The sequence below is a fragment of the Nansenia antarctica genome, assembly GCF_963989245.1.
Source record: "Nansenia antarctica genome assembly, chromosome: 5".
Lineage (NCBI taxonomy): Eukaryota > Metazoa > Chordata > Actinopteri > Argentiniformes > Microstomatidae > Nansenia > Nansenia antarctica.
The window spans coordinates 18,198,601-18,216,348 of record NC_137690.1 but is presented as its reverse complement, the minus strand read 5'-3'; the positions used below and the strand labels follow the sequence as shown (position 1 = coordinate 18,216,348).

The 17,748-nt window shown below is 45.5% G+C and overlaps 1 protein-coding gene across 4 annotated transcripts; it reads left to right on the top strand.

Moving 5' to 3' along the window:
• Positions 1-1,482: 1,482 nt before the first annotated feature.
• Positions 1,483-17,048, top strand: msi1b (musashi RNA binding protein 1b; the record flags this gene model as incomplete). Of its 4 annotated transcripts, none has more annotated exons than XM_080531107.1 (14): positions 1,483-1,544; positions 1,899-1,939; positions 2,683-2,764; positions 2,928-3,012; positions 8,763-8,804; positions 9,416-9,508; positions 13,117-13,165; positions 13,753-13,835; positions 13,949-14,066; positions 14,826-14,906; positions 15,891-15,947; positions 16,333-16,397; positions 16,539-16,727; positions 17,007-17,048. In XM_080531107.1, 14 exons carry the CDS (start codon positions 1,483-1,485, stop codon positions 17,046-17,048), a joined length of 1,089 nt encoding a protein of 362 aa, XP_080387233.1. The 4 variants fall into 4 exon arrangements, with proteins under 4 accessions (XP_080387233.1, XP_080387234.1, XP_080387235.1 ...); XM_080531108.1 differs by having other exon boundaries at positions 16,333-16,404; positions 16,573-16,727; XM_080531109.1 differs by lacking the exon at positions 15,891-15,947.
• Between the last annotated feature and the right edge of the window lie 700 nt (positions 17,049-17,748).

Here is a 17,748-nt window from a genome sequence, read left to right as displayed (position 1 = left end):
CAGAATAGCTTATGCCAGCTAGCTCAAACGATCTAAATAATAATAATCAATAAGGATAACTTGCTTGATTTTGTGAATATGGACATTACTGTCAGCGACCTAAAGGGATTTCGTAGACTGGACTGGACTGGAAAAACACAACTACTGGCTAAAGGCCGCCCGAAGCCACCACTCACCGATCTTCACACCCAGAAAGGGAGAGTCGCTAGGGGTTACAGCAAGCCTGGTATCGTATGAGCGGTTTATATGATTCGCGAGGCTGGTGGCGATCTGTGCTAGTTTATATGGTTTGAGTACTGCTGTACTGCTGGTTATGGCTCCTTATTTAAGACTTCCTCTGCTTTTACCTTTGAATGTAGGCCTGTGCCGTTGTGTTTGGAGAGAGAGCTGCTTAATCAATCGCTGAGATAGGCCTAATGTCGCTGTCCGTGCCAGTGGTTCTGGACCAAAAGTGTTTGAGAGAGATAGAGATGTGATGTGATGTCAAGTGCCTGTGTGACAAAAGTGTGAAAAGAAAGTGTGTTGTGAGTTTACTATGGAGGATGGAAACGGTGTGTGTCTGTGTTGTGCGTGTGTGCGTTTGCGATGTTGCAACTGGACTTGTAGATTTCAGCAGGTTGGCTACTTGAAAAGATCTTGGTTCAAAAAACATTGAACAATGAGCACCCCTGATATAGTCGAAACTGGCAACTGTTTTTTTTGTTTTTGGTAATCTGATCACAAAGTGACCCTACAGTTTATTAGCGGGTTCTAGGGCATCAAAATTGCATTTCCTTGAAACTGCGTTCACTGATAGCGTGTATGTGTAATTATGTGTATTTCTATATCTTATGCTTACCCAATCTAAAAGCTCACGGCACGTGCCTGTTGTCTAGGTTGATGGGTGGTTTAGGTGGGGGGGGCCCAAAATGATATTCTGTCATGGGGCCCAGAATCTCTAGCGGCGCCCCTGGCTACCAATGTAGTGATTGAAGGAGAACAGCCATGGTTGAAGGCTGAAGCCATGGCGATCCAGTGACCAGTCATCTACTTACAAGGCACACTACATCCTTTCTGTTCCATAAAGGACCAGACCTCATTGTCCCAACCACAGTTTCCCCTTTAAAGTCTTTGAGTAGAGTAGACCTAACCGTAGGCTAGTTGTCAGGATGTCCACAAGACAAAATGTCATGCCATTTTGAATAGACTACTTAATTGCATATATAATAAGTGGTGTCGCGCGTAAAAATGTGCGTAAATGACGAGCTACCTGTAACTCACACAAAGTATGGATGGAGGTGCAGTGCACGATAAGTCGGATGAGAGGAACACGCGGGCACAGGGAGAGGAGGAGTCTACCAGCTCTCCTTTAGCCCAATGCATTCGTCCCTCCTCCCTCCCTGGAACAGCCCATTCCCCCCTTAACCCTTGGCTAAACCCCCGCCCCATCACTCCACTCTGCCTGTTTTCCCAAACGGTACAGTCTGAATACACGGGCGCGGAATGGAGACGGAAGGGAGCCAGATTAGCCTGCTGTCCTCTACGGACTCCCCTCACGACCCCTGGTAAACCTGACCTCCTTGCCTCTCTTCCTTGCCCTCGGTTCGGATACACCTCCAAGATAGACCCCGGAGTGGAGAGAAACTACCTATGGGAGTGCTGAGACGAGGGAGAGCGTGCTTGCACTTTTTTTTGCTTTGTTGGTCCATTGCACACCTCATCTTCAAACAGACCGTTTATTCACCGTCTCTTGGACAGAAAGAGGATATTTGCTTTTACAAAATGTGTATTCACTTGGGAAAAAGCTAGTTCTATATTATGCAGTTATTTGCTGGAATGTCTGACTGTATGAACTACCTTATTTACAGTATGCGTGTAGATGTGTATTTATTTACACGATAAATTGTTTTCTTTTCTAGCAAAATGTTCATAGGCGGTCTCAGCTGGCAAACGACGCAAGGTAAGACATTTCTCGCCAGTCAACTATATCAAAACTTTTGTCAGTATCTTACATAATAATTTTGAATAATAAAACTATTAAAGATATCCAAAACAGTGTGATAGTGAGGTCAGAAGAATCAGAGGCAGACATTTGGTTTAACATTTCTAAAAGTGTTTTAATTAGTGTTTGTGCTTGCTTAGCCTATATAAATCGACTCGCTGATGTCCAGATTCAGTTCAATCTGGTGGCCGACTAGTTCACAAATCAAAGCCTCCATTCAACTCAGATCATAGACAGCCACATAGCCTATGCACAATTCCAAGTTGAATAAACCAATCCGAAAGTCATGACAGAAGTCTACGACCATAAGATATGAATCCTTGAGAAATGTGACATGTTTGGAAAGCCCTGATGAAAAACCCCATAGATACATAAGAGCGATTCCATTCACTCATCAAATGCCCCGAATGTCCTGATTTTGTCATTGTATCAATTGACGCTTTTCCGTTATATTGTTCCGCTATCATTATAGACCTAGTATCTCTATTGGACACCTTGATCAATTATATTATCTTAACATTAAACATTGTTTACGCGCAAACACCATCGGAGATTTTGACCATGGATCTAGCTCTAACAAAAAGTTTGGCAAATAAATTCTGCACACCAACCGTTCTCGGTATTGCCCAAATTAGTGTTCATCTCATAGTATTATAAACAAAACTGACATCAAGTATTGTTCTTGTGGTCTTTCGTTTCAGAGGGTTTGAAAGAGTACTTTTGCAAGTACGGTGAGGTGAAGGAGTGCATGGTGATGCGGGATCCAGTTACTAAGCGCTCGAGGTGAGGGAGGCGTGCGCGCCGCAGCGCCCTATCAGGAAAGCCCGCTCGGACACAACACTCCACTGATATTTGAACTGCACGCCACGATACGATTCTGCTTTATTCCATATTATATGTCAACTTCTGCTGTTTCAATGATTATATGTTATATATCTATTTGCAGAGGGTTTGGATTTGTCACTTTTGTTGACCAGGCCGGTGTGGATAAAGTTTTGGCTCAAACCAGGCACGAGTTGGATTCAAAAACAGTGAGTTTTAATCCGCTGCATTTCTATTGGCTACTTTTCTTGTCACCCCACCTCCCCTTTTAGTTTTTACTCAAGATTACAAGGTATTATTATTAGTGCTCTGGGCCCAATATAATCTGGCATTTAGGCCAGCATTGCTTGTGGTTTTCCCTGCACCCACATCTTTTTTCAAGTTCTTGTCATGAGGGAAAAAAGTCAAATAGATATTCTCACCTTTAAAGTTGTATATCACTACTCCCTTTGAATTCATCCACTAAATAGCTTTACAATCCCTTTATGATTTGTAAGTGTTTCCCATGCTATATGAACATTGGGATGAGTTACTCAAAAAAGCTTGGGAATAGGCCACAGAGTGCACTCTCTCTTCGCTTCACCCTCCCACAGTGAAACGGTCAAGAAAGCGTTACTCAGTGTCAATTGCCATGGTAACTGGGGGACCCAGACAGGGTTGTGCTCAGTACCACAGTCCTTCGGTTGCTTTATATCAAGTGTGAACTCAAACTTTCTGCATACTTTTGTATTTGTCCCAAGGGTGGAAAAATGACCTCAAAAACTTTCTGAGGTGAACAAATGAGTACTTGTAACCTGAAACATGGACGGGGCAGGTGTTGGAGTACCATGTTGATGTTATTCAGTAAGGGTTGTCATTACTAACATTACGGAGGGACGTTGTGATGATACACACTGACAAACAAATTAGACAGGTCAGATACAGCCATCCATTACCTGTTTGTGTTTGAACATGTGCGTGCGATGCGTGTGTGTGTGTGTGTGTGTGTGTGTGTGTGTGTGTGTGTGTGTGTGTGTGTGAGTGTGTGTGTGAGTGTGTGTGTGTGTGTGTGAGTGTGTGTGTGTCTTTGTCAGTAATGAATGTGGGCTGGCCTGGGAACAATGCTGCCCGTTGGTCGCCATAGGGACGGTTGAGTTCCCCCTTACTCAGTGGGAGTGGTGATGGCTGTGGGTAGGTCACTGTATTGAAATGTGCTGAGGCTCTTTCTTCCTTTTTGTGTTCTGAGTGGTACACCCTCTCAACATATACAGATACACACAAGAAACATTAGTGGAGAGTGGAGAAGACACCGTGCAGGGAAGGAAGGAAGGGCGTCACCCTGGTGTGGCTGAGATGTTTTCAAGCAGAAGTTGGTATTAGGGGTGAAATTCTGTAAACAGTCAATATCTAAATAAACTGAGAGAGAGGTTGACTGATAGGTAATAAGAGGCCAGTGAAAAACAAACAGGCTGTCGTGCTGTAGCAGTGTCACTTGCAGTTTGAACTGGCATGATGATAGTTACAAGGGGGGCCATTATGGTTGGTCGCCATGGGGTTTTGTCTCCATAGTGACACCCCCCCCACACACACCACCTCCACCACTTCCATTCTTGAAGAATTGCAAAGACACAAAAGCAAAGTGGAGTTAGCAATGCACAACATGTTTGAAGGCTGTCATATTCAGGATAACAGAAATCAAGACAGTAAAAACTGTTGTTGTCTCACAGAATATGTTGTTGATTTTGTTTATCTCATGATACTCTCTCTTCAATATTATAGTAGTAAAATAGCAAACCCTGGTTGGCTACAGCATAATAGTAGTAAGGATCTATTAGATCTGATGTTGTCAGCACTGCAGCAGCAGCATGGCTGAAAGTGGTCGGTAGCGGGGTGTGTCTCTGGCAGTACTGGTCTTCTGTGGCAGCTTTAGAGAGTGTGTGTTTGGCGTGGAGAGGGCTCAGTGACCAGCCGCAGGGGTGGGATGGTGAGTAGAGTAGGCTTTAGACAGAGCAGCACCCTGCCCCCTCCCTCACAGGCTGGTTATCCTGTTAGGGTAGAGAGAGAAAAGTTCTCCAGTGGCAACAGAAAGAATGTGCCATGCTGTGACCAACTGAACTGCTCCGGGACAAGAATGAAGAGAGGTTTACACAGTGGAGAGAGAGTGGAGGGCAACTACTCTCACAACTGGAGAGGGGGACATGTTGGATGTTTGTTTGGTCTTATTCATAGCTGCATGATTTCATTTTCGAACATAATGTGACAGTGTGTGAAAGTGTGTTGTAGATTTATTGAACAAGGTTGTCAGCTCATGTTAGTGGCTCCCCGGGGTGCCTTCTCAGAGCACATTTGCTTGGTTCCTAGTGGACACAAGATGAAGGAGGGGGATGGGATGTTTAGTGATAGGTTAGGGTTTATGGTGGGGAGTAGGCCTACCCAACCAAGTGACTTTGTACTAATGTCTTCAAGGTGTTTGGAATAATGAACAGGACAGAATGTAATCACATGAGTATTCCCGCTTCCTGAGTTCAGTGACAACGAAAAGGATTTGTTGCTGTTGTTGGCGCCTGTGTTTCAGTTAACCCCAACTGGTAGGGACAAACATGCTGACCCAGGAGGACGAGAATGGAGGGATGGCAGGAGGGATAACCCCCATCTGTGATTAGTATGGATCTACAAAGCAGATAATCGGATTTAAGGAAACAAGCTTTGGTTGTTCTTCTGAGTCACAGATATTTTACTTCAGACCGTGCGTGAGTTCTGACCAATTAGCGTGTCTGTTTTAGTGTGTTGCACACCCGCCAACTGTTGCCCTATAGCTGTAATTGGCTGTAATTGGCCGAAGGGGATTGTCCTGATTTGATAAACCTCCTTGTTCTTAGGCTCAGCATTTCTTGCTTCCCTCTATGTATCTACAGTGGGAATGGGCCTGTGTTATGGCCGGTCCTTCTGAAACAACGCCTCTCACGTTTCTATCATGACCCAAGAGAAAATATCTGTGCCTCTTACATTTTTGGTGTGCTACCATGCAGTAAATGTGTTCGACTGTTGAAAAGAAGAGGAAAAAAAGCATGGCATTAGTTGATCTGAGATGCATGATTAGCACTGTTACGACATATCGTAAAAAAAACAAAAAACATTTTGCATTCCTGAAACATGGGATTTTCTTCTCCACCCAGTGCTCGATACAGATCATTCGTTTAATGAAGAAGAAAAAATAAACATTTAATGAACCTCATCTGTCTAATATTCATAATTTTCCTCCCATGGATGTGTGTTGGTTGCTGTATGTTGATTTTGTTTGTTTGTTTGTGTGTGTGTGTGTGTGTCTGTTTGTTTGTTTTTGAATGTGCACAGGAGTGTTGGACAACAGGAGGGTTGGTGACCGGAGGTGACTATCAGAGTAGTCTAGAGACAATAGAACTAAACAGTAGACTCTGCATCCAATACTCCGTCCAGTCTAGCCTAGCCTTCTCACTCTGCTCTTTAGAAACCTGCCGTGATACACATGTAGACTAAACACTGTACCTTACTCTGGTCAACGTCTGTGGTTTACCATAGAGGTTCTAGCTCTCTCTACTGTAGTTCCACTCTACCCTATCATGGTTACGGACTAATATAGTGCTCTTAGCACTGTACTGTCTCACTGTCTTAGTGTAACAACAGTACAGTGTGGACTAGTCTAGTTGTTCTCTAGATCTATTAGACCAGTATAGACTAATATAGAGGTCTACAAATCTTGTACTTTAGTCTGTCTATAGTTGCATCTTCATGGCATGGTGTAGTGACTCTTCGTCCAATCTGAAATTGTGTCTGTGCTGTGCTGAGTTCATACAGTATTAAAAAAAGCTATGGTTTTCGGCTTTTGTGTGTCAAATTGCATGGTCAACCTACGAGTTGTATTTAGCTAGTATTTTCATCATTATATCCAACGTCAGTCGTTTCAGCGAGTAGTATCACCTTTAGTGATAGTTTAGCTCTCATACTGTTTAGTGTTCAACCGCCATGGAGCAGAGGTCAACAGTCAACACAGTGAAAGAGCTGTGTGCTGCACTGTGGAATATAGGCGTTCACACTGTGTGGGGAGACCAGTAGTCTAATAATGTCCATCGTATCGTCAGTATTTCTGTTGTAGGGCGAGGAAGGCAAAAACAAACAAACACAAACAAACAAAATGAGGCTGTCAGTGTGTGTGTTTGACAGCTCTCCCCCCGTTTACTCTCCCCCCTCGTATCTCTCTCCTCTGTCCCCCCGTCTCCCCCCTCGTATCTCTCTCCTCTGTCCCCCCGTCTCCCCCCCCCTCGTATCTCTCTCCTCTGTCCCCCCGTCTCCCCCCTCGTATCTCTCTCCTCTGTCCCCCCGTCTCCCCCCCCCTCGTATCTCTCTCCTCTGTCCCCCCGTCTCCCCCCTCGTATCTCTCTCCTCTGTCCCCCCGTCTCCCCCCTCTTATCTCTCTCCTCTGTCCCCCCGTCTCCCCCCTCGTATCTCTCTCCTCTGTCCCCCCGTCTCCCCCCTCGTATCTCTCTCCTCTGTCCCCCCGTCTACTCTCCCCCCTCGTATCTCTCTCTTCTGTCCCCCCGTCTCCCCCCTCGTATCTCTCTCCTCTGTCCCCCGGTCTACTCTCCCCCCTCATATCTCTCTCCTCTGTCCCCCCGTCTCCCCCCTCTTATCTCTCTCCTCTGTCCCCCCATCTCCCCCCTCGTATCTCTCTCCTCTGTCCCCCCGTCTCCCCCCTCGTATCTCTCTCCTCTGTCCCCCCGTCTCCCCCCTCGTATCTCTCTCCTCTGTCCCCCTGTCTCCCCCCTCGTATCTCTCTCCTCTGTCCCCCCGTCTCCCCCCTCGTATCTCTCTCCTCTGTCCCCCCGTCTCCCCCCTCGTATCTCTCTCCTCTGTCCCCCCGTCTCCCCCCTCGTATCTCTCTCCTCTGTGCCGTCTCTTTCCTGTCTACCGCTCCTTCTCTGTCTTTTTTTCTGTCCTTTATTTTTTGGCGGAGGTGAGATATGTTTGTGATTGTGGTGCCTGTGTGAGATTCCAGGAGATCACATGTCACATGTTGGTGACAAGGGGAGGAGAGAAGGGCAGGTCGGAGGGGCAGCTCTGTGGTGCTGCTGATGGTCACTGGGATGTTCCCAGACATTCCACCTGCGCACGCACACGCACACACACACACACACACACGCACGCACACGCACGCACACACACACACACACACACACACACACACACACTAATCAACTAACACCTCTGGGTGCTGAGCAGTATTCAGACTGATACCATCACTGACTAGTGCAGAGTATCATCCAATAGTGTGACTTAAGTTGAAATAACACTTAGGGCCAGTTTCACAGACAAAGCTTAAGCCTAATCCTGGACTAAAAAGCATCTTCAATGGAGATTTTACATTGAAAGTGTGATTTAGTCCAGGACTAGGCTTAAGCCTTGTCTGTGAAACCGGCCCCTAGTATAGTAAGTTTTATTATCTTTCAGGGTCCATATGTTAGTTTTGTACATAATGAGTGATAAAGTAGAACCGTAGGCCCATATCTTTCACCCCCCATACCCCACCTTACAATCTGATGTGTACAATTGATCACCCCTCTCTTTTGCTTTTTCGTATACACCTCTCCTAATCACTTATGATATCCAGCCTAACTAATACGATTTTTTTGAATCAACATTTTTCGTCCCACCCCTTATTCAGCATTCCGCACAATGGCCTAAGTACACTGTGTTTAAAAATGTGACGGGGAGGGGTTTTAAAGCATGTGATCCTAGTGAGTTGCAGCATTATTATAACCCACACAGCCATGATAAGAAACCCTTTACAGGATGAGACCAGAGGTCATGTGACAGGACCCATACCAACAAAGGAATAACAAATACTCTGGAGGACTTGGCTGTCCTCCCAGGTGTGCCGGTCTGTGATAGGCTACTGTACAAGTATTGAGATGTGTCTCTAAACTGGATTTTCTCCCTTCTTTAGATTGATCCGAAAGTTGCATTCCCACGTAGAGCCCAGCCCAAGGTGAGTGAGCCAGTCCAGTCATCATTAACAGGACTTAGTCCTATCCAGCATGAATGACATTGCTGGGAGCAGTTAGTCTGTGCCTGCGTTTAGCTTTTCACATTCTATCTGGGCTAATGCGTTGTAATCAGATGAACATGACTGCCGCTGTGACATCAGCGTTCTCCACACCCGTCGTGTGATCAAGGGTGCCCGTTAACACCGTACCACCTGTTACAAGCTTTCCCTTAATTCATGTAGGTTAGTTCGATTGTGGTAGTTCTACTAAAAGGTATAAGCAGTATTATCGTATGTACTGAGGATTTTTAAACACAACATTAAAAACTGTGTCATTTAACACCATTTCATGGTTGTACCTGTGAACCTGTTTCATTCGACACCCATGTCCTTTGGCAGCTTTGGGAAGATGGGAAGCTTGCCTACTGAGGCTTTTTCCATTGGCACCTAAATTCATTTATTATTTAGATGAAACACTATGATGGATGATCACACATGCTTATAATAGACAATATCACGCTACCCAGCTACAGCAACCAATGTATCATAATCAGTTGTATTGATACTGGTTCAGTCTCAGTACATTCATAAACTGGCTTCTTTCCCCCCTGCAGTTAGTGACTCGGACCAAGAAGATCTTTGTGGGAGGTCTGTCTGTAAACACTTCCATTGAGGATGTCAAGCAGTATTTCGACCAGTTTGGAAAGGTAAGCAGCCTGTGAGCTACATCTATTGAGGTGTATGTGAAGCAGTGAGTTGACCTGTTTGGAATGGATCTGCCTCAGACTGCTGCCGTGACTGAGAGGGAGAAGGAGATGATGTTACTTTATTTTATTTTTCTTCTTCTTCTGCCTTCATGTTATCGGATCACATCTTTTCTTGTTTCGTTCGAGTTGATTGCAGAGAGTTTGGGGAAAGAAAAGAAAAAAAAACTTTCTGTCACAAGGATTGGAGAAGAACTAGTGGAGCTGTCTGGGGATGAAGGAGCAACCCTGGAAAAGAGGGATCGAGAGGGTAGGAACAGAGGAGAAAGGACTTGAGAGGCGCAGGGAAGTACAGAGCCCCAGTCTAAGTTAGAGTGAAGAGGGGGAGAGAAAAAAAAGTTTTGGAGAGGGTAGTGAGTGAGTGTACGGTGATGGCGGGGAAGGGGGAGGGATTATCAGAATCTGAATTAATCTGATGTAACAGCTGCTCCTACCCCCAACCCCTTCCCGGCCCGTTACCGTGGTGACCCGGCTTGCCCATTGTCCCCAAGTAATTCAGCGGGCAAGGGGTTTTGTGTTGAAGGGGGGTGGGGGGGGGGTTGTCAACCCTAGAGTTGTGTAACAATAACACTGGACGACCAACGGTCGAAACAGGCCCAAACTTGTGTAGTTGTCACTTACAGTCTGTGCTTGCTGTTTTTAATCAATTTATTTGAATATCCATGGATGGGGTCTACTCAAAGTTTCTACTCTTCCCACCATTGATTCAGAAGGCTTTGAAATGCAGGGGGACAGAATATATTGATGGACTAACAAAGGCTTGAGTGGAGAGAGGGAGAAGGGAGGGCCTGAGAGAAAGAGGGGAGGGTGGCGGAGGCTAAGAAAGAGAACTGGGGCAGAGATGGGGTGCAGGGATTTAGTTAGACTACAATGTCTTCAAACAAAGCTAGACAAATATTTTGTTAGTTTGTGCTGAAGTTCAATATTCGCAGGGAGGTGGACTCTTGTGTTCTCTCTTACCTCTCTCTTGAGACTTTAAACTGTACATACTCTTTGTCCTAACTAGTTAAAACATAAACTAGTAAAAACTACTAAAACTACTAGTTATCATTGCAGGTTTCTGAAATCTGAAAGATTGACCATATCTAATGAGCCTGAATGTTAACTTAATTGATATCATCAACTAAGTTATTTTATTATTTATATAAAATAATTATTTCTATAAATCACACCGATACCACAAACGTTCTGTCTTCCACTGTCTCACTGTTTTACTTCAAATATGACTGTATTCTTACAACGCTTTGTGTTTGAACTTGTGGGACGTTGTGCTTTGGTTGAATATTTGTTATTACTTGTTAGTAACAGCACAGCATAGACTTTGCCTGCGTGACCAAAGTACTTTGCTCCTAATCATAAGAGGATGAATGGAAAAGAGAAAGAGAGAGAGATAGTTGGATGGATGGAGAAATGTAGGCTCCAGCCACCCATGGAAGTTCCTGATTAGACTGCCTCACTGGACCTTTTGTCTCCTGTCCTGTTTGGGACGAGGGGTGGAGAGAGAGATGGGGAAAGAATGACAGGGAGGATGAGAGGTGGAAAAAAAAGAGGAAAAGGAGAATATTGTCCAGGGCACCATTAAAATGTCCAGTGTTTGAAATATTGAGCATTAAAGGAGCATTATTAACTTACTGTGCAACATTCAGTGTGAAATTGGTACATTGTTGAAGTCGTAAATCTTTCATTTGGATTTTTTAATGGCGCTTACGATTATGTCTCTACTGATGACTATGCAGGAGCTTGTTTATTTGTTTAAGATGTGGGCTTGTGCCTGTTTTAAGTTCAGTTTCATCAAAGACAAAGATCAGAACATATGAACATTTCAGAACTAAAGTGTGTACAGTTTAGTGGTCTGGAGCTAGCTGGTCTGTGGTGTGACATGGCTGTGTCATGAGGCTTTGGCCTGGACAGACTGGGCTGGTTGGAGGGACAGGGCTGGTTGGAGGGTTAGAGGGACAGGGCTGGTTGGAGGGTTAGAGGGACAGGGCTGGTTAGAGGGACAGGGCTGGTTGGAGGGTTAGAGGGACAGGGCTGGTTGGAGGGACAGGAGGGGTGATGGAGCAGGAGGGGTGATGGGGCAGGGCTGGTTGGAGGGACAGGAGGGGTGATGGGGAAATGTCAGAGTGGAAGGCACCAGTGATTTGAGAGGGCTCAGACCAACAGGTCCCCTTTCACCCTGGCTGGAGGCCCGCCTCCCTCACCCTTGACCTTTCTCTGTGCTAGCTGCCCTTGGGCTTGCGTCCCTGGCTGCACACACACGCACGCGCGCCCACACACACACACACACACACACACACACACACACACTCACACACACGCACACAATGTACTAAAACATCCCACAATGTACCAGAGCTGGGTGGAACTGTATATGCGTGTGATTATGTTGTTGTGGCCAAATGTTAGGTTGGATGATGTCTGCCAATAGTCTCCTAACAGACTGAGAGGCAGCAGATATTGAATGTGAAACTGTACAGATTGTCTTACCGAATTGCCAGTCAGCAGTTAATTTGTCTGGTCAATTGGATAACACTGTAAATGTGTTCACTGTGATTGTTCATGCATTTTCAATTTTCATGACATTGATCGTGAAAATGTGTTAGTTAGTCTGTCGAGTAGAAGAAAACACCTGTTTCTCTGCAGCGAGGCAGGAAGTCACTAGGAGAAGAGGAGGAATTATGCCCGTGACCGTGCCAACAAACAATAGGCCCCACACCTCTTTGTTCTCTCGCTCCCTTTCTTTTGTCTGTCACTCTTCTCCTCCCTCTCGACTTTGTCACACTCTTTCTGAACCCCACCTCTTCTCTCCTCTTCTCTCTTACCTCACCGCGCTCTGTTTCACCCTATCACTTCTCTCCCATCCTCAACCCCACCTCTTATCAAAGTCTACACCTGGCCGTACCATTGACTTGTGTTCCCTACGACCCATCTCTCTTTTCCTTTCCTTTCCTTCCCTTTCTTTCTCTCTCTCTCTCTCTCTCTCTCTCTCTCTCTCTCTCTCTCTCTCTCTCTCTCTCTCTCTCTCTCTCTCTCTCTATTTACCCCTCTCACATTCTCGCTCTATTCATGACTAAGGCCTGGTGCCGGATAAAGCTCTTTAAAATACGTTTTTTTGTAGTAACCATGGGAATGGCAAACTTTGGAGAGTAGGGAGGCGAGGGTGGATTATGCGCTCTTTTCCTGAGAGAGATTGACCATGCGGTTGAGAGGCAGAGAAACTAACTGAGAAAGTGTTTCCGATTTAGTATTCCGGAATTAAAAAGTGTTTTGCTTACGATAACAACCGCCATACACATTGTGAATCACAGCTCTTTCCCTCTTGAGATTGTGTCTTTCTTCTACTGTTTCCCTCTCTTCCCTCTTTCCCTCTCTCCCCCTTTGTTAACCTGCCCCCATCTTCACAGCCCCCCCCCCCCCTCACCCTCGGCCTGCCCACTCCGTCCATCTGTTGCTGAGCCTCCCAGTAGAACTTGAGAAGGGGTGAGGTCAGACAATATGGCGTGTGGCAAAGTGATCTGTCTAAAAGTCACTCCCTGTTTTGTCTCCTCTAGGTTGACGACGCCATGCTCATGTTCGACAAGACCACCAACAGGCATAGAGGTGAGACTGAATGAACCTCTCCCTGTCCAGTCCCCCTGGCCCTTCTTCACTCTCTCTCCCTCTCTCTGACTCCCCCCCCCCCATCTCTCTCTCTCTCTCTCTCCCTCTCTCTCTCCCTCTCCCTCTCTCCCCCCCCTCTCTCTCTCCTGCTCTTCATCCAGTCCTGCCTGTCTCTCCCTGGATCCCCACCCCCTTCGGCCTCCTCCCAGTGGGCTGAGCAGGAGGAGAGGAACGAGGCTAGGCTAATTAGCCAGTCCGTTAATCGGGGATCAGGATAAAGCCTCCTTAAGCACCTCCTCCTCCTCACCCTGGGACTGATCGATTATGACAGTCCACCAGCTTTGCTTGGGCTTGCTGGCCAGGAGGGGAGGGAAGAGGGGATGAGGCAGGAACAGTGGCACAAGGGGGGAGGGGGGGGGGGGGCAAATGTGCTAAGCGGCTATTACAGTACCTATAACAGGAGGACGTTAGTAGTGGTGCGTTTAGGCCTACAGTGTGACCCCAAGAAATTCGTTTCTGAATGATGTTGTGCACAACACATCATGGGTTAATCCTCCTCACCTTCATTTGTATGTTGTCCCCTCTAGGGTTTGGCTTTGTGACGTTTGAGAATGAGGATGTGGTGGAGAAAGTTTGTGAGATCCACTTCCATGAGATAAACAGCAAAATGGTAAGCTGAGAGGACCGTAGTTCAGTCCATTTGTTAAGAAGCACAATGGGATCTTTTCAGTCGTTGGCGTCGACTACTTTGCGTCCCTCATGCCATGTGTGGTTCTCCGACAGGTGGAGTGTAAGAAGGCTCAACCGAAGGAGGTGATGTCACCCACGGGCTCAGCCAGGGGGCGCTCTAGGGTGATGCCCTACGGCATGGACGCCTTCATGCTGGGCATCGGCATGCTGGGTAAGCTCATAATAATGATGACAGCAATGTTTGATGTTCTTGATGATGTGGCCCCCCAATACTGTTAAGACCCCTAGCATAAGATCATATTTTACATAATGTGGAGATGACTGACCACTGATGTTAATACAGCAAGGAGGCAGGTGTAATACCCCCTTCATAAGATCACCATTATACTACTGTAAGTCCTTGCTAAAGCATGTCATAGAAACTGGAATTAGACACTACCATCATCTGCTGTTCAGTCTGAGAACTGCAACACTCGATCACATTTTCAGTAAAAGGGGGTTTATAGTAGGGACACAATCATTAAAGTGGAATTTTTGGTATATTTCTCATTAGCCCACCATTGATATGGTCCAAAAATATATGATTATTAATATTACTTTGTGTATACAAACCTCATAGATATCCTACTTGTGAACTCAGAATTACTTCAAGGAATAGTCTCATAGTGATGGATTTTGTGAGACTGTTCCATGAAGTAAATCTAAGCTTGCTATTAGGATTTCTATGTTCTGCTCTGTTGTGCAAAATAATGACATTTTCAGGATGTCAATGGTGAGCTGATGAGAAATGCACCCAAACACTGCTTTAAGATAGAGTTGGGAGTTCAAGTACACACAGTTAACAGATCCAGACTCAAGGTGGAGAATATACTTGTTGGTGGTTTGTTTGTGTAAACCTACTGCAGAAAATGACCGTTGCCTTTTCCACAAGCAGGGGGCAGCAGTGTCATTCACTGTCCTTTCACCACAGGTTACCCAGGGTTCCAGGCTGCTACGTATGCCAGTCGGGGTTATACTGGCATTACCCCTGGATATACCTACCAGTTCCCTGGTAAGACTCCCCCTAAACTGTTGCAGTGTTATAGTGTTATAGAGTATAATAACTGTGTGTGGTACATTATTTTTGTGTTTTGTTAATATGTGACAGCAGCTGGTGAAACTGAGAACAAGTCGCCAACCGACGGACTGTTCAGATTTTTTTTCTGCAACAACGTTGACATTTATTTACATTTTTCTGAATTATACATTTCAGTCTGAACATTTTGAATGGTTGGCGACATGTTCACCAGCTGCTGCCACATTGATTTGGCATACTAGACTGGTACGAGAGTTCAGGGTGCTGTAAATTAGTTTCATAACTCTGACAAACACACAGACTCTGTCACAAATACACAAACATGCCTCCATGAAAGCTCATAAAGCACTCTGAAGTGTCATTGGCTGCTTGTAAATATCAGGGAGTGGAATTACACATGCTTTGTGTGTGTGTGTGTGTGTGTGTGTGTGTGTGTGTGTGTGTGTGTGTGTGTGTGTGTGTGTGTGTGTGTGTGTGTGTGTGTGTGTGTGTGTGTGTGTGTGTGTGAGAGAGAGAGAGAGAATCTGTGGCTGATAGTATATTTATTCATAGTATATTCTTAGTCCCTCCTAACTTAAGCAAGCTTTCACAGCCAGTTAAACTGAATTCTCCTACAAAGGAAAGCTGCCACCTACCATTCTCTCGCTTCTTGCATTCCTCGAAATCTTGTCTACCTCTTACTCCATCCCTTCATCTCAGTGGTGTGCTCCTGTGGTGTCTGTGGTTGTGGTGTGGGTGTGTGTGTGTGTGTGTGTGTGTGTGTGTGTGTGTGTGTGTGTGTGTATGTGTATGTGTATGTGTATGTGTATGTGTATGTGTATGTGTATGTGTATGTGTATGTGTATGTGTGTGTGTGTGTGTGTGTGTGTGTGTGTGTGTGTTCTTTCTAGGTGCATTTGTGTGAGTGTGTCCCTTGCCGGTGGTGGTGTGTGTCTCAACAGTCTGATGTTTCTGTTCTAGAATTCCATTTAGAGAGGACTCCCCTTCTGACATCACCCCACCCCCCTGAGCTCACAGGTCAGTCCCTCCTCTGGGCTTTACAAGCAGCATGCTGTCAGTCTGCTACACGCCACTTTATCACATCAGGACTGTTAGTCAGCAGTCATTTCACGCCACTCAGTCTTGGGGTTTGAACAATCTCTGTTTTTGTTCACCCGTAATGTAGCTATTATGTCTAAAGTTTGACGCGATTAGGAGCAGTAATGATAAGGACACTCATTCTCTGACTGATAAGTCTACAGAGTAGGGGAGGCTGGCGGAGGTAGTAATCGGAGGACGAGCTTCCTTCCTATACATTACAATAAGCCTGTCCTCCGATTTCTACCTCCGCCAGCCTCCTGTGCTACAGAGGTCTGCTGTCTGTTGCATCGTCCTGTTCTTACCTCCTCCCTGTCTTCCTCAGCCATTCCTCTGTCTGCATACGGACCAATGGCAGCGGCGGCAGCGGCGGCGGCAGTAGTTAGAGGTGTGTATGGTGTGTATTCAATCTCTCAATCCCTGTCTCCCAATCGGAAGACAGCCCTGACACTCTGTCCATCCAACAATGAGCACATTTCATGACCCCTACCACAGACACTTCTATACAGTAAAGTAAAGAGTGCACTCAAGACAGTTTGGGCCTCTCTCTCATTTTGTCTGTTAGGTTCCAACCCCAATCGCTCAGCTGGGTTTCTAGGCACCAGCAGCCCTGGGCCGATGGCAGACTTGTACGGAGCAGCCAGTCAGGAGTCTGCTGTCAGCAGCTACCTCAGTGCTGCCAGCCCAGCCCCAAGCAGTGGGTTCGGCCATAGTCTGGGGGTAAGACAGAGCCCTTATCACGTAGGTATTTGGACTTCACTTTGGGTTTTTTGAAATGCAAAAAAGGTGTACAATGTTGGCTGCACAATTTGGCATGGTATGATTTGTGCACATTGTATTGAGGGTATCTGTTATGAGCATGAATCAACCATCAGATGATATTCTTTTGGTTCTGTTGGTGCTGGTGTTATTCTGTTTTGTGATTTTTTGTTGTTGTTGTGTGATTTTAGTTACGTTGATGAAGGTGGGCTCTATCTTATGTCTATGTTCTCTACACAGGGTCCTCTGATTGCTACAGCTTTTACTAATGGCTACCACTGAGAGGGTGAGTCTGCCCTTGCATTCCAGTATTACTTTTACCCGTTTTGGTAATTCAACTATAGAGCCATAAGTGTTCTAATGGATACAATACTGTAAGTTGTCCATCTAAACACATTGTTCAATGTCTCTGCAGGGTTGTTTCTTCGAGATGGAAGGAGGTGAAGCTACTTGTAGCTGATCTGGCATGTCTCTCTAGGTACACCTCTCTGGCTGTGACAGCTGCAGTGTGATCCCTGAACCCTGATGTCTCCACCCTCCCTTTGATGACCTCTCTGTCTGATATGACCTGTCTCCTGTCTTCAAATCACTTCCTGTCTGACAGAACATGTTATTGTAGTTAGCTTACACAAACAAAATACTTTCAAACGTTCATGCATGTTTTATAGACACATGCAGATAGTAGTCATGTATTATTATTTTTTATTTCACCTGACTATTTGTGAAAATTGTGTAATTTCCTATCTGTTTTGGTTCTCTGTGTTGTTTTTTTTGGTTATTGGAATTTCTGTCAGAACATTTTGTTTTGTTTTATTGAGAGGGAGACAGGGAGGGAGATAAATCTCCAGGTATCAAATATTTGAAGGACAGGAGCAATAATTTGTACCGAATAAGTGTATATTTGTCTCTTAGTTCATACTGAATTTTAACAACATTTCTGATTAATACTATTTTTAAAAAATATGTATATCTTGGTAGGATT